We start from the raw sequence: 16,545 nt of genomic DNA on the forward strand, positions 1-16,545 counted from the left end.
GCTCTTGTGGCGTCACGCAAAGCGGGCCAGGGTTGGCTCGGCGCTGCGCTGACAGAATCGAGGCGCACGGCCTGCAAATCTTCGTCAAACGGTTTTACAGAATGTGTTGAGCTGCCGGCGCCCCCCTGCGGCCAGGCGGGCTGCACCCGGCACCTGCCTCCCTCGTGGCGCTGCGGCCTCTGGTTCCACTGCGTCCAGCACGGAAATCGCGGTTAACACTGCGGGTGCCTGCTAAGTGCGCGATGATTGCTGTACTTTCACAATTCACGAAAATCACTCCACGTAGTTCTATTTATCACAGGATTTTCAGTTGGGCTGGATACTAAATTCACACAGACACTCCTTTACTTTGCTCACTCAGGTTTTATTTGAACAAATGGGAGATCGTCTATTGTTTCCGAATCACAACAATCTCGGTGTACTGTGTGCTTCTAGTGAAGCTACTATGGCACATGTTTTCCAGGACTCACAGTACTGGCACAAGTTTAAGCTTCCACAGTACTGTTTCTGTAAATACGCCTTTAAGTAATGTTCTTCCTTGCTCAAGAGTGGCACATGGAACATTAACTTTTAACATCTGCCATAGTACCCTTACAAACCTCTAGCTTAACAAATCACCATCTTGTCTCACAAACCCAATAATGCTAATCTCATATAACTCTGTCATTCGACAATTTGCGTTCACTTCAAGCCACATTTCACACAACAAGTCATGTGTTACTTTATTACTATACCTGTTTGAGCCACTCTATGTAATCGAACCACTAATAAGCTCAACAAACCCATTTACACTTTCATGCACACACCACTTCAGTCATTGGCCCCTCTCTTTTGATTTTATAAGTATCTGAATGTCTCTTGTCATGGTACTTGAATTACAAATCATGTAAAACTACATCTTTCACACACATATGGAAAATTTCCTTGTTTCAGACATAATGTTATATACTATAATCATACATTATACATTAATAAAACCGACAAACTGCAAAGACAGATCCTCGAAGGAAAACGGAGAAAAAACGTCCTACGAACATGTGTCCAGAAATGCACCATCGCCACGGTAGATCACACTGACGAACGGGAATTCCTCCGACAACGTGCTGCGTTTTCCTTGTATATAACAGGCTGTGTGATTGACGCAGCTTATTGTATAAACAAAGCATTTCCGAACAATTTTAGTAAGTAGTCTCAGTGCATTAGAATAGGTAGACAGAGGCTACCACTCACAAACAAGCACACAATTATAAATGAAGGAGACGTTAGGAAAGAGAAGTACTGGCTGTACGATATCAGATTTAATGACATTTAATATTGTCATACCAGGTAGAGTCCATTTTTATTTCAGGGTTTAATGCAATGTAGTGTGGAGACAGTTATTTGCGAAAAATACTGAAGGAGGCTACAGCGAGGATTCTGAAAAGGGAGACTGTTCATTGTTTCTCCTGGCTAGATTCCTCTCGGCTGCTGAACACAGCTCTAGACCTGCAGGGATGTCGGTTGGGTTCCACCAAAGAAGTATCCTGTTCTTCAGTATGGGGAGCGTCGTTCCATTGCAAACGAAACAGACGAAGAGCACTGGTCCTTGCACCATCGTAACTAGATGCATATAATACACAAACTGCGCTATGCCCTGAGCTTGGTGGAACCCAATTCTAATAATTATTCCTATTCCGCTTAAAATAATGGCTTTAACTGACATAAAAAGGCATTGCTTCTTTGAGGCAAATTTCTTGTTATCAACAATTTTGAGTTGCCGCATGGAGCACCGAGTACGTAGGTACATGTATCCAAGCAGTCCGAGACAAACCAAATTAAATGCCACAGATACTGAAATCCCTGCAAGGACTACTATGCGACTGTGGATGAGGTAATGTTTACTCGTCTTTTCCAAAGCAACAGCTGCCACACATACTATACTCCACGGTATAAACACACACAGCACCTCACGACGGAATAACTGGGTTACTTCAGCAGGTAGTAGCTGGTCAGGAAGCCTGAGATGGCGAACACAAGAATACATCTGGTAGCAGAATGAGTTCAGCCAGATACAGCTGAGAAGTGTGAGGGCGCTGTCTATCAGCACTGCTGTAGGTAAGTCAGGGACGCCTGCCATACGATACACGACCTCAGAACACAGGATCTGGGTTATGCACGTGATCTGAAAGGACAAGAATATCTTTCCAGGCAAGTTACGTAACTGGGGAAGGTACATGTATACTCCGGCAGTCGAAAAACGGAAAATGATATTTACTAGTATAAATGAGATTTCTAAAGGCTTCAAGCTGTCGATTTTAAACTCCTTGTATTTCAAGGTGGCGTCGTTTAAACCGTTTTTGTAGTTCAGTGTTTCTTCTGTTAGCTTTTGATACAGTGCACTGCTACGACTATGGAATAATCCAACTGCGGAAATAATGATCGTACAATTATGGGAAGTCCTGATGGAGGAAAAGTCGCGACACTTTAGCAACAGAATAGCTCTGGAAACAGAGCAGATGGCGTCTGTAGCGTTCGACTGCAGACATGATTGATCGTCAGGACTATCGAAATAGCAGCGAGCATCGTGCACGGACTGTAGCATACTAAACGGGACGTCCTGACAAATGCCGTACGAGTTGACCGCCATCCAGGCCAGCAGACAGAGGTTGACGTTTACCCTCTGCGTGTAGGCCAGGTAGCTGGTGACGGGTATGTGGGGCGACCTCTGCACCACGTCGTCCCACAGCTGCTCGCGGCACTGCTCGCGCTGCTTCACGGCTTCCAGTGGCAGGTCTTCCAGCGGACACGTGGGGTGGTCCAGGACGTTCACCAACAGCTGCACGCAGTCAGTGTCCACGGAGAGCGTATCGTGGCTTCTGTCCTCCAGCTGCCACTCCTCGTCTGCAAGAAAACGACAGCAAGTAGGTGGTGCCCGTACACTGCAGGCAGCTGAATCCAAAGTCTTCTCTGTATCACGAGCCTGGCCGTTGTTTACTCACATTATCCAGGATCGGTTACCCAGAACTATGTAAGGCGGCATGTCAACACAAAGTAAGAGTATTAACAAAGACGGATATCATGTTACTATGCACGTCTATTTCATCTTCAGGGTGTCCAAGAAGTCCCTGTATCGCTCTTGACATAGTAAAAATGAGGAAGTAAAAAGGTTTTATTGATAGTCCTGCACTGAAGATGGCAAAAAAACAATGTTATCAGAATTATATTTTTGTTTCAGCGCTGCAGTCTTTGAGTTCCGAATCCATCTTCTAAAGGAGAGATTAGTGGAGGATTCGTGGGTGCATGAACATCCGCAGATAGGAAAAACTATGTAACGCATGATGAGACCATTTGCCTCAGTCCCCCTCGTAAAGTAGCCATGCCTGATTGAGATAAATGTCCTGTATTTTCAGGCTGTCTCAAAGACAGACCACATATTGGAAGCAATGAAAAGTGACAGGAAACGTGTGTCACCCACTCTTAATCAGATGAGCAGTCTCCAATGAAAATTATTTGCAAAAGAGCAGTTCGACTTCAAGCACCTTGTTCAACAATGCACGACCATATTGAAAAAATATGAATACGAAAGGATTTAGGCCCATGTTTGTTACTGAATTATCTGACAGTAGTGTGGAGCAACGATTTGTAACCTACCGTACTTTGTTGTGGCGACTTCTGCCATGTCTCGCTCAAGAGTGTTGTTTACGTATAAATGTGCCATATACCACTGTTTGCTCAGGAAAAAATTGTTTTCTTGTCTAAGGAAAGTACCTATTATTACCAAGAGTTGGAAAGAAACCTACCTCACATTATGTGGGCTACTGTGTGAGCAGAATACCTGTTAGGACCACATTGTTTTGAAGCTTACATGAATGGGAACTTCCATTTCTCAGTACAACAGAAGTTTTCAGTATCTCAGCTCCATGACAAGGCAGTCACGGATCTTGTGTGGTTGTAGAAGGAAGGAGCTTGAGTCTCGTTTTGTTGTTCAGATGTGTGGGTTTCTTAATGAACAACTTATTCTCGGATTGTATTTGGTTCTGCAGCATTTAAAGCCACATTAAAATGGTTACCACGAAATCCCAACATTACCACCTCAACAACCTTTTGAAATCGTCATTACAAACTTTTGATCTTACCACGCATATAACTGAATATGAAGAATAATGAAGCCTCATGTGGCTCAACGTTGAAAGATTAATGGAAAATTGACAGAAGTGTTGAGGAAGTCTTTCTAAGCAGAATTACTAGAACGATCCGCAATAAAGCAAGGGGGACAGCGAGACACATAGATATCTGAGGAAGGTGTGATCGTCCATACACTGATCCGTTGGATACGTATTTTTTTTATATCTAACTACGTCCATATAGAATATACTCTTTTGACATAACTTCATAGGCGTCGTGTACAAAGAAATAGGATGCAGGCTAAATTCTCGTCTTTGTGATATTTCACTTTCCTCCGTGAACTTAGTGACCCCATCACGCAGCGTAAAAAAAAGTGATGGAGCATATTTGTCACCAGTTTGTTTCGTTAGCACGAGATTGTCGAGATAAAGCACAACAAAATACAGTAACTGACGATTTTGGGAGTTCGTTTACCACAATGAACGATTTACTGTTAATACTCTGTTTGCATACATTCAAAAACACGCAGAAAAATGTAATTACTTTGTCTCATTCCTACCTTGTGTAATGATAATAATGCAGCAATAAATGCAATTGGGATATATGTGCCTCAGCTGCTGAGTGGATGAATGTGGGATTACAACTCCAGAGATTTGGGATTCAGGCATTGCTCCCGAGATTCCTTCTGCCACTTATCTCTTCTTTCACCTCTGACATTGATTTATGGAAATCGAAAATGTTGGAACTGTAGAATTGTTCTGACACCCAACAATTAACTTTGTTCCACAATTATTTACTGGGTAAGTTAGTTCAAAAGTAGGAAGACGGTGAGTGACCACAACCTGCAGTAGGACAATGGCTCGCGAAGCACTGTGGTGACCAAACCAGGCTTCAGCTTGATGACGGCTTTACCTACTGCACTCTGAGAAGTCCTGATGGTCGTTTTCCTCGAGCACTATTCCTGTTCAGAGTACAGATCAAAGGAGAGTGATACTGATATGCTACACATCATCCAATGTATATAGTTCATTGGCGTGTTGAGCGCAAATGTATACCCAGTAAGACGAATAAGTTCTGAAAGATTCTTATACACAGGCACATTTTGTGAAAGGCCGAATGCACGACCTTGTCGTAAACACTCCATTTTCTTTGTTATTCATTCCACTAACACCACATAATTGTGTGGTGCACAAGCTTCGGACACTTTGCTGCTCTTCAGCCTATCGAAGTTAGGACAGTATAGCTTTTATGGGAGAATGAATAAAATGATAGGTTTCAAAAAAATAAAAGCCATAGCGTCTCTACATAAACACAAGTACATTGAAGCTGATGATGGTGCTATGGTGAAGATAAGGCTCGTGCTTCTGGCAAGTCACTGGCAGTCAGTTCCCGATAACTACTACGAGGGTAATACAGTATGATGCAGGTGCCGGCCAGAAAGGGTGTATGTATTCAAGGTGTTGGAGTGGGCTGGGAAGTATGATTGACAAGATGATGTGGGTAGAGGGAGGTGTGAGGGAGGGATTACAGTGGTGAGGAGGCTGGAAGCGGGATCATCTACATATTGAAGAGGCATATACGCTAGGATTATAGCTGGTTGGAGGAGTAAGTGTCTACATACTATTCTGGAACAGGAAGAACCAGCCAGCTGAAGTTCCGCTCGGATAGGATACGGAAGGGTGGCAAGTGGAGGGTGGATAGGACATGTTGGTATAGGTGCACCAGAAGCCTAGGTGTACAGAGGATAGGCGAGAAAAATTGCTTTTGTTCCCCACGTGTATGGAACGTCTACAATTTGTGACAAAGTCTGAGGAACTTCGGAAGAGAGGGCAATGTAATCAGCTGGTAGAGGTTGCGTCTGAGTCGGCAAATATGATACAGAGTGGAAGGTTTTCTAAGGCTGTAAGGAATGGTAAATTTTTTAGTGTTGAGATCCAAGCTATATTGGCGAAAGTAGCACTGGGGCCACTAAGGCTTTTGGAAAGACGAAGGAAGAAACAAGATCAGGGGTTAACGTTCTGTTGGTGAAAAAGCTATTAGAGCAAAACCTAGAATTGGGAAGAACGGGGAAGCAGGACAGCTGCGTCCATTCATAGGAACCGTCGTGTCATTCGCCTTAAGCTGTGTAGGGACATCGCAGAGAAACTAAATATGGTCAAAAATCAAGTTTGGAGCCAACAGCTTACCACAGCATCGCCTCGTTCAGTGGGTTTTACCCAAGTACTGAGGATGGCTGAATGATGGAATCCCCACATTGTCGAGTTTCCTGTCTTCTTAATTTGAGTTTGTTGTAAGCTGGGGATGCGTGATTATTCCAAGATATGAGAAAGTGAGAGTCCTCTGCCTATGTCAGCAGAGAGGAATGGAGCAGCAAATCCACCGCCTTACTGCAAGCGCTTATCTTCCTCCACGTAATTGGGCACTGTCCTTGCATTGTGAGAGAACTGTGACTCGGAGTTATCTGTTGAGTGTGCATGACTGTAATGGATGCGTTAAGAGCTTAACATCCACATCTGACACACATGTTGTTGTGTCATGCTTTTAATAAATTTGCAAGTAGGTAAATCAAACAGTCAATGATCAGAACGCCTTATTGTTTGGAAAGCAATACACTTATCTGTAGCTCCTCGTGGCTGTGGCTGTGTGAGCACGTGTGGTATTAATTGGGGTCCAAATACACAGGAGCTGCTGAAAACACTGAGCGGCATTACAGTGCAAGTCTGCAGATGATGAGCACCGAAACGTTTACTACAACTGTGCCAAATATGTGTCTGTTGTTGGCCCTCGACTCTCTGTACGTGCATGCTTGGCCTAGGCTTGACTGAGTGACGTTACGCCGACGCTGCACTCTGAAGGCAGAAAGTCGTCGCTTCTCTGCAGTCGTCATGGAACTGTTGATACCCTCGTAGACAGAACAGAACCCAGACTGGACTCTGGCAGAACTCGTACCAGGCACTGGCAGAGCTGGAAATACTTGTCGTGTGTGGCGCCTCGAAGCTACAGGAGGAGTGGCTTACTACTTCTTTCTCATAGGCGGTGGCGATGCTGCTTAGGTGTACAGCATCTCTGCGGCGGTCGATTGTCGATTTGCTGCAGGTGATCGTCGTCGACACCACATGTGTCACCTTCAACAGTGTCACAGGCATCAGTGTATCATGATACACTGAGGAGAGGTAATGTAATGTAGAACACTGACACGAGGTCTGGTGATGAGAAACTTTATGCTTCAATTCCCCCTCCCATTACTTGGGATATACCAGCAATGCAAATTTCTTCCATCACCTGGATTCGAACCAGCTTACCTTTGAAGAGAGTACCACCACACAGGCATGTTTGTGTGTGCCATGGTGGAAGTTAGGGAGAGAGAAATGATTGGTGGTATTTATTGTAATAATTCCTTGGGTTTTTAACATAAGTGATTTTGATGTAGCAGAGGCTACACCAAGACGTGAAGTTATCGAGGCAGATGGAGATATGCTGTTGAGTAAGATTTACAGTAACAAAAGAAGCATGGTGTGCCACACAAGGAGCTATACAGTAAACATAATTCATTGGGACACCTGGCACTTGCCAGTTTCCTCCCAGAGATCCGAATGTGCGACTAGTGCGGAATATTTCGCCAGTAGAGGAGTCATCATACCACTTTTCAATTATAGGCCACATGTCCTGTGGACAGACACCAGTGCTTCCCATTACCTTCTGCATTCTCATGCCTTTGAGCACTGCTGACTCTTCAGGGTTTTAGGAGGAGGGAAAAATAGTGCCTTGAAGCTCTATCCACACATCCATCATTACTGATGATTTTTCTTCTAAATTTAAGCAGTAGCGAGGTTCGAACCTGGGTTCCATGACGTTTTGATTAGTATACAAAGACACTACGCTTAAATCATAGGTGGGATATAAACTTGCATACAGTATGATATCACACAACTTGACTAGAGCTAGTAGGAAATTATTATTTTTTTTTTTTTTTTTTTTTTTTTGAAGGAGGTCGAAAGTAGTGGAGTCATGAGCAGCCTCTCATAAAAATTTCCTGAAATTGTAAGACGTCGTGGTCTCCTTCATTGCTTACATATTCTGCCCTCACAATCATATTCTGCACATCAAGATGCTTCATTCGAGCCCAAACTCGATAAGATAAAGTCAGTATTGTATGAATTCATGTAAACGATATGCTAATAACTAATAAATCGCAAGTGCACACCGTGGTTGAAATACTCGAGGCTGGCGTACACACATACTGTACATTCCAGACACGACGGTCACAGGAGCTTTTAGCTCGAGAGAGGCAACTGCACCCCAGGAGGCCGGTCCCAAGCTATCTACGTCGGCCAGTGACCGCCTTGTAACACTCCGGTTTGTTTTTACTGGTTTATCCCGCTCGATCGGGATCTGATAGCAGCCCAAATAGATAATAATTAATGTGACCGTGTGCCTAATGGGGCTGGAAATCGGATTGGACTGCTACGGAGATGTTACATTCCATTCTGTCCTTCTCAAATGCTGTAATAATAAAATGTATGGCGGCAAGAAGAACAACAATACAGCTTCATCAATCAACGACCTATATTCATCACAAAAACACCAAAATAAGGAGACAGTCACTGCCTTCGTCTTACAGAGTTAATAACGGCTAATCTCAGCACAGACCTCTTTGTTATTCATTATCGTCACACGCAAATTTTAATCACTGTATCCAACACTGCAATCCAACACTGCAATCCAAATAATGTCGGCGCGGTAGACGCGTAATTACAAATATCGGCACAAAAATATCACTGAATCACTCTGTTAATTATACTTTCTCACTTTCCCGTATAATACTTACACAAAGGGGTTGAACCGCGGCGATGGCCACTCCCTTTGTCGGTAATTTCTATCAATTGCTGGCTTCTGCTCAGCTCTGCCCGCCTCGCGGGAACCTACAACACGCACTGACTTGACTCAACTCTCGCTCTCGCGACCCGATACACTAATCGATAGTTGCCCTGTCGACCTGTGTGAGTGCAAAACTAGTAGTAAGGGCCTGCGGACCCCTTACAGCCTGTAGAGCAGACAGCGTTTGCCCGAGTGAAAGGGCGACCCCGTGTTCGGCTTAAAAGCAAATTCCGCTACATTGTGTGGGAGCGGTTAGCCTACGCATTCTTTACACATAGCACGCAGTTTTAGAGATTTTCACAGTCGCAGGTTTGAATCCCTCCTCGGGCATGGATGTGTGTGATGCTCTTAGGTTAGTTAGGTTTAATTAGTTCTAGGCGACTGATGACCTCAGAAATTAAGTCGCATAGTGCTCACAGCCATTTGAACCATTTTACAGATTTCCGGATTGCTCGCCTTAAACAAAACGTTATTCTCCCGTTGTAGAAGAGCAATGCTGATTGGCAGACGATATTTCTGACGCCTTGAGCTGAAGGAGTAATGAAAGAGATCGAAAGATATACCCCTTCACGTCTGGCGTGCAGAGGGGTCGTTCCGTTGTCGCTCTTGGAGCGAGAACACGTAACAAGAGCGTGTACGCTCGTACATGTACTCAAAGAACGAGGAACAAGTCTCTCCTCAGTACTTCACTGGGAGAGCACCTCTGTCGAGAGCGAATCGGAGTGTGACCCTTTAGAGTCCTTGCGATTAAGCGTTGTTCACTGTGTTGGCCGCCACACTTATTGTGTGGTGTGAATGGACTGAGTAATAGTTAAACGCCTGCGAGCGAATTTTTGATTGGCATCGCGGTGGACTTGTTATCTGACGGGTGTACCACGCCAATAGACTAGGGGCGAATAGGAGTCCTTGACTTCATCAAGGCGTAGGGAGAGTTTGATTGGCGAAGGTCAATCCACATAGAACAAGAGTTATCTTATTTGTCGGCAGAGAGCGGCGCAGACAACAGTCATCACAGCTATAGCTCTTGCGACCCCCACATTTCCTCCACAACAGTACCCTTCACTGCATATCACAAGTGACAGCCTCGACTGTACCTAGCAACATTCTAACCGATAATTATTCAAGTTGAGTAGGTGCGGGTCTCAGCCATTCTGCCAAGTCAATAACAATCTTAAACTTTGTATAGAAATTTCATTAGCGAATCCTATCCTTAAGAGGTAACTTTACATTCTGAAAATAACCCGCAAATAACGTGTTAAATTCATAACTAAAAGTGCTATTGTGATTTCTCAGAATTTTTGCAAAACAAATAATAATTTTCGTTACTTTCATGTTTTTCTTACACTAACTAGCACTACTCCAGTACCCAAGTATCCCACTAGTTACGTAAGAAATTTTGTGAATTTTTGTGTCATTTCCATACAGTGGACGACTCCATAAGGTATTTATTGCTGAAAGTTTTTCAGGCATTTCTCTTTACAACGTTAGGAGTGTCCGTCTGACTTCTGTAGTAGTGTGGGGGTGGAAATTGCATCTTGAAGGGGTCAAAGGGTAAAGGGTACATCTCAGATTAATCTGTTGCGTAGAATGACAGATAGCACCAACCCACACTCTCACAAAATGTGTGGCTTTATAGTCTTGTGTTGTAAATGCTATATCTAATTCGTTTTGTGGCGTTATAGACAGATATTTTAAACTGGACCCAAGAGATATGGTGGTCGTATTTGTGTGACATTGTATGTACCGAATTGTCGAGCAGTCATTAGATACAGTGAGCATATCTTTAAGATATGAAGCACTGAGCCTGGCTTGTTGAGGTTGTTTGGTAACGTGTGGTTGTTATGGATGAGAGGAGAATGAATGCTTTTTCAATAGATTGTTCAGTTTATGGAAAATGTGGCAGTGTTTTTGTTCATGTGTATCACCAATCTCAGGGTTTCTGATGTGCAGAATGAGGTGCTGGTATCAGGACATCTCACAAGCACCCATTGGCAATACCATCTGATTGTATGTTGTAGCAATTATCTGTGCTTTGTAGAGTGTAGAGTGACTGGGACTGTGTTATGTGACTGTAACAATTTTCATTAAAGTATAGTTGTAGCATTGAGATAACATGTGAGTGATGAAGATCTCGTTGGAGCTGAGGGAACAGACATATGGATGGAATGCTATGCTGCTGCTTTGTCTTGATGTTTTATGTGGCGAAACAAGGTTAGGTATAGGTTTTAAGCTGATGTTTTGTTGTGGCTGAAGATAAAGTTGGATTGCTTTTTGGAATAGGTGACTTGGATGTTAAAATGGAAGGTGACTGTGGCTGTTATCGTCATCTGTTGGACGATATGTGGACGTTGAAAGAGATTCAATGTTGTGGAAAACAGTGGTTCTAAACTGGATGTCTTTCATGTTAGGGAAGCGACACAAGAAACTGTTGAGATGATGACGGTGAGCTGGACTGACGGTGTAGAAAACTGTGGGTCTGAACTCAATATCTTTGATGGTGAGGATGCAATGCATGTAGTTGTTGGGATGCGGAATGTAAGTTTAGTGTCGTGAATAATGCGTTTACTTTATACTTATTAGATAATTCGAGTTGAGGCTGTGTAGATGATGCAATTGTACAAGGATTGTACATTTGGCATAGTTAACATGGGTGGTTTTACAAACTTCCAGTATGCTGCAGTAGTTTGGTTCAGCAACGTCTGGTAATCAGTGAACGAAAAACCGTTCCAAGGTTTTGTTCATTCGATGAGTTATCTCTATGCACTGTAAATGTTCATTGCACGTTTTTGACATCTTCGGAAATGCCATTTTCGACTATGTAATGGTGATTTGAAAATCATCGAAAATCATCGAATGAATAAAAAATAAAAATTTGCAACTTGGACTGGTCTTGTTTGTAATTGGGATAGGCCAGGTGGTTCTGCGATACTGGGTCAAAAAAGGTTCAAATGGCTCTGAGCACTATGGGACTTAACATCTATGGTCATCAGTCCCCTAGAACACAGAACTACTTAAACCTATCTAACCTAAGGACATCACACACATCCATGCCCGAGGCAGGATTCGAACCTGCGACCGTAGCGGTCACGCGGTTCCAGACTGAAGCGCCTAGAACCGCACGGCCACACCGGCTGGCGATACTGGGTCAGATAGTCGTAACACAGAAAGTATTTTTGACATCTGTAGCCTTGGATTTGCGATTTAGTTGATTTTACACAATGGCAGCGACAGCAAATCAGGGCTCAGTTCCTGATACGTTGGTCTGTTGTGGACAAGCATCTAGTTCTGCTGGACAGTGATGCGTAAAACAGCCGACAGTAAAGCACCACGGTTTTAATAGTGGCGAGAGCAACTCTTTCAGACAGGGCCGTTGTAGCAGCCTGCTGGATGTCGCAAGCCATCTCCAACATCGCCACGTGCTCAGAAGAGATTCGCACCAGTTTTTTCTTTCCCTCCCCCCCCCCCCCCCTTCCCTATCTCGACCGAACTGCCACGATCTCTCCGATCTCTCTGGATTATCACGACAACTTTCCCCTGAAGATATCTTCAATGTCGGGCTTAAAGTTAGCTTCCAGACAAATGGCTAGTTGTCCACAACTCTGAAAGCTCTTGTCGCTGCTCATTCTTTAATGTCTTGTCGCTACTTGTGAGGAATAGAAACATCAACTTCAGCTCACACGTTTGTTCTCGGTATCCATTACAGCTTCAGTCATACTTATAGACTTGCTGCCGAGTGCATCTGAGTCTAGAAACAGATGGGGTAAGAGTCTGCTTGTTTAGTAACTTGCTAAAAATACGTATTTCCGTTTATGTGCCACTATTATTCTTATGAGTGTCTGCAGTAAGTTATCGGCTGCAGCCGAAATTTTGTTAAGGCCGTTCTTTGCAGTATTACAGTCCCTGGTTCTAATATACGCATATTCTTATGATAACTTACTTCTTTAACTGTTGTAACCCTTTTCGACCACCTTAGTTTCTTAATTAGTCGGTTTACTACCAGTTAAAACCCTGCAAGTTCGATTGCCTGAAGCGGTCAAGAGTGACAACGGCAGGCATAAATAATGTTTCCGCTGAGAGAGCACAAGCCCACTGTCCTCCCTTCCTCTCATTTAAATGGAATTACTCCCTGCCGAACAAGAAGCTATCAGACAGTTACAAAGAAAGAAATGAACGATTACAGCACGTTTCATGTCTGGTGCACCGAGTAAGAGATGAAGTCCAGCAACGGGAATAAAATAATAAATTTAAAGAATATAGCGATTCGAACAAATAGAGTTGTTTAGCAGACAGGTGCGATAGCTGAAAATGCAGTGTTTCCTCAGTCCTACTACAGTTCATAGTATTAACACTTCTAAGGATAATATTAACTGTGTATTTCGTACAATTAACTGTTCAGTTACAAATCCAAATATTATTCGTCAAAGAAAATTAGTAAATACGAACAGTATCATGCCAGGATCATAGATGAGAAATGTAGAACACTATACCAGTTACAGTATTGACAAAACATTAGCTTGTCTGTAGACGTTAAGTTGCAGAAACCATTCGCCATTTTTAAAACAAGCCTTAGACTAGGTCTGAAAAAAACTACATGTACAGAATTTTAGAGTGTTTATAGAAGATAAAAAGGAACACTTTTTTATATGAGGCACGTGTCGCACACGTATGAAGGTCTTATCTGCACTGGCGTTCAGAGACGGTGTTCAAAGTGCTGTGGGATGGGCCCTGTTTTAGAGGTGCTGCGGGCCTCCTACGGGAGGGAGACGAGTTGTTCAGTGTACCAGACACTGGCGGACACCCCAGGTGAGGTGGTCGCCTGTTAGGCTGAGGCTGCAAACATTATTTGTGAGACGCCCACTTGTTTCGAGTGTGTTGCACAATCATTAGCACCCAGCTGCCACTTGAGTAACGTCTCCAAAACATCACACAGCCTCTGTACATCGCTGGCGCCGAAACCTTCACGGGCCACGAGCAGGTGGAGGGTACACCTATGACCTTTGTGTCACATAAACTTTGTTATTTTTAATCTACTCTAAACGCTCCAAAATTTTGTGTACGTGGTCTTTTTTTAGTCCTTCCATAATGAAGAAGTCAATAATACATCGAAATGAAGTAGTTAGCTTGTCATAGATCCAGACGGAGAGTTGCCGAGGAATCTAAAAACTGACTTTGGAATGAGCACCAGAGATCATACGTGGCGTGCAAAATCACGCAAGAGCTAAAACTACATATTCAGAAGGATATTTGAATCTCATTCCTCGAACAACTGAACAGTTGTCAGCGCATAACCGTGAAGTGGCCGGGCCCCAGTATTAAACTTACCTACAATCTTGAAATCATCTTCGTATAATGAATCGATGTACTCAGCTGTAGTGGACCAGTAGACACGATGGAGGGCGTACAGTTCGTCAGCGAGGCTGAACATTTGCGACGCCTCTGGCCGCCGCTCCTTGCACAGCGCACTGAAGTCGTCGTCAGAGGAGAGGCTCCACGGCTGATAGCGCAGCAGGCGTTCACTCAACAGCGGCCGCCTGTAGCACACCAAGTGCGAGGTTAAAAGTTAAAAAGCTAGCGTGTATAGTTTATGCAAGAACGTACAAGTATTCAGAACGGATTTCCACTCAGCAGTGGATTAGAAACTTCCTGGCAGATGAGTACTGTGTGCCAGACTGGGACACAAACCTGGAACTTTTTCATTCTTTAAAGGGTGCATTGTAACACAGCAAACAATCGCAAATCCATTGGTCTTTTTAGCATTTTAGTGCATCGAGATTTCATCTTTAGATTTCAGAGCACTTGAGTGAGACACCGATTGTAACTATTTCTTGGAGGTCGTCCACTCCGTTCTGTGCTGCTATATCGTTTTAAGTGGTTTCAGGCACACCAAACAGCAGAGCTGCAGCGCTTCCCGCAGAATACCTCTTTTCTTTAAAGAAGAATTTCGTATGCATTGCAAGAGAGCGAACATGTGATATTTATGTTAAGGATATGAATGACTTGTTCAAATTTGTTATAGATGATTTTAGACGCTGACATGTAGACATATCTGTCATGAGCTGAAGGAAAATCTTCCACATTACCACTTGAAAATGACTCAAAAGGCCGAAACTGCAATTGTAAAACAATTTTTATAATCAATGGCGAATATGACGTCCTTAAAAAAAAAGACATAGAGCTAGCCAGGCACGAACCGAGAGCCGCCGTCACAGCCTTGCGAGGTGCATTCAAGTTCTAAGGCCTCCGACTTTTTTTCTAATTAACTACTAACCCGAAATCGATGAAACTGGCGTTACTTCTCGACGTAATCGCCCTGCAGACGTACACATTTTTCACAACGCTGACGCCATGATTCCATGGCAGCGGCGAAGGCTTCTTTAGGAGTCTGCTTTGACCACTGGAAAATCGCTGAGGCAATAGCAGCACGGCTGGTGAATGTGCGGCCACGGAGAGTGTCTTTCAATGTTGGAAAAAGCCAAAAGTCACTAGGAGCCAGGTCAGGTGAGTAGGGAGCATGAGGAATCACTTCAAAGTTGTTATCACGAAGAAACTGTTGCGTAACGTTAGCTCGATGTGCGGGTGCGTTGTCTTGGTGAAACAGCACACGCGCAGCCCTTCCCGGACGTTTTTGTTGCAGTGCAGGAAGGAATTTGTTCTTCAAAACATTTTCGTAGGATGCACCTATTACCGTAGTGCCCTTTGGAACGCAATGGGTAAGGATTACGCCCTCGCTGTCCCAGAACATGGACACCATCATTTTTTCAGCACTGGCGGTTACCCGGAATTTTTTTGGTGGAGGTGAATCTGTGTGCTTCCATTGAGCTGACTGGCTCTTTGTTTCTGGATTGAAAAATGGCATCCACGTCTCACCCATTGTCACAACCGACGAAAAGAAAGTCCCATTCGTGCGGTCGTTGCGCGTCAACATTGCTTGACAACATGCCACACGGGCAGCTGTGTGGTCGTCCGTCAGCATTCGTGGCACCCACCTGGATGACACTTTTCGCATTTTCAGGTCGTCATGCAGGATTGTGTTCGCAGAACCCACAGAAATGCCAACTCTGGAGGCGATCTGTTCAACAGTCATTCGGCGATCCCCCAAATCAATTCTCTCCACTTTCTCGATCGTGTCGTCAGACCGCCTTGTGCCAGCCCGAGGTTGTTTCAGTTTGTTGTCACACGATGTTCTGTCTTCATCAAACTGTCGCATCCACGAACGCACTTTCGACACATCAATAACTCCATCACCACATGTCTCCTTCAACTGTCGATGAATTTCAATTGGTTTCACACCACGCAGATTCAGAAAACGAATGATTGCACGCTGTTCAAGTACGGAAAACGTCGCCATTTTTAGTATTTACAACAGTTCTCATTCTCGCCGCTGGTGGTAAAATTCTATCTGCCGTACGGTGCTGCCATCTCTGGGACGTATTGACAATGAACGCGGCCTCATTTTAAAACAATTCGCATGTTTCTATCACTTTCCAGTCCGGAGAAAAAAAATCGGAGGCCTTAGAACTTGAATGCACCTCGTACTTCCGCCAGTAGCTCAGCCGCTGCCTT

General features: G+C 43.9%; 1 protein-coding gene across 1 annotated transcript in view; it reads right to left on the minus strand.

The window, feature by feature from the left end:
- Positions 1-417: 417 nt before the first annotated feature.
- The window catches only part of LOC126108267 (uncharacterized), an 87,571-nt gene continuing 71,443 nt past the window's right edge, over positions 418-16,545 (minus strand). Inside the window, exons 6-7 of the mRNA XM_049913494.1 lie at positions 14,305-14,513; positions 418-2,880 (exon numbers count right to left, since the gene is read on the minus strand). Coding sequence (XP_049769451.1) covers positions 1,403-2,880; positions 14,305-14,513 — 1,687 coding nt within the window. The 3' untranslated portion in view covers positions 418-1,402. The remainder of the gene's footprint in view (positions 2,881-14,304; positions 14,514-16,545) is intronic.

Source organism: Schistocerca cancellata, chromosome 11 (assembly GCF_023864275.1).
Source record: "Schistocerca cancellata isolate TAMUIC-IGC-003103 chromosome 11, iqSchCanc2.1, whole genome shotgun sequence".
Classification (NCBI taxonomy): Eukaryota; Metazoa; Arthropoda; class Insecta; order Orthoptera; family Acrididae; genus Schistocerca; species Schistocerca cancellata.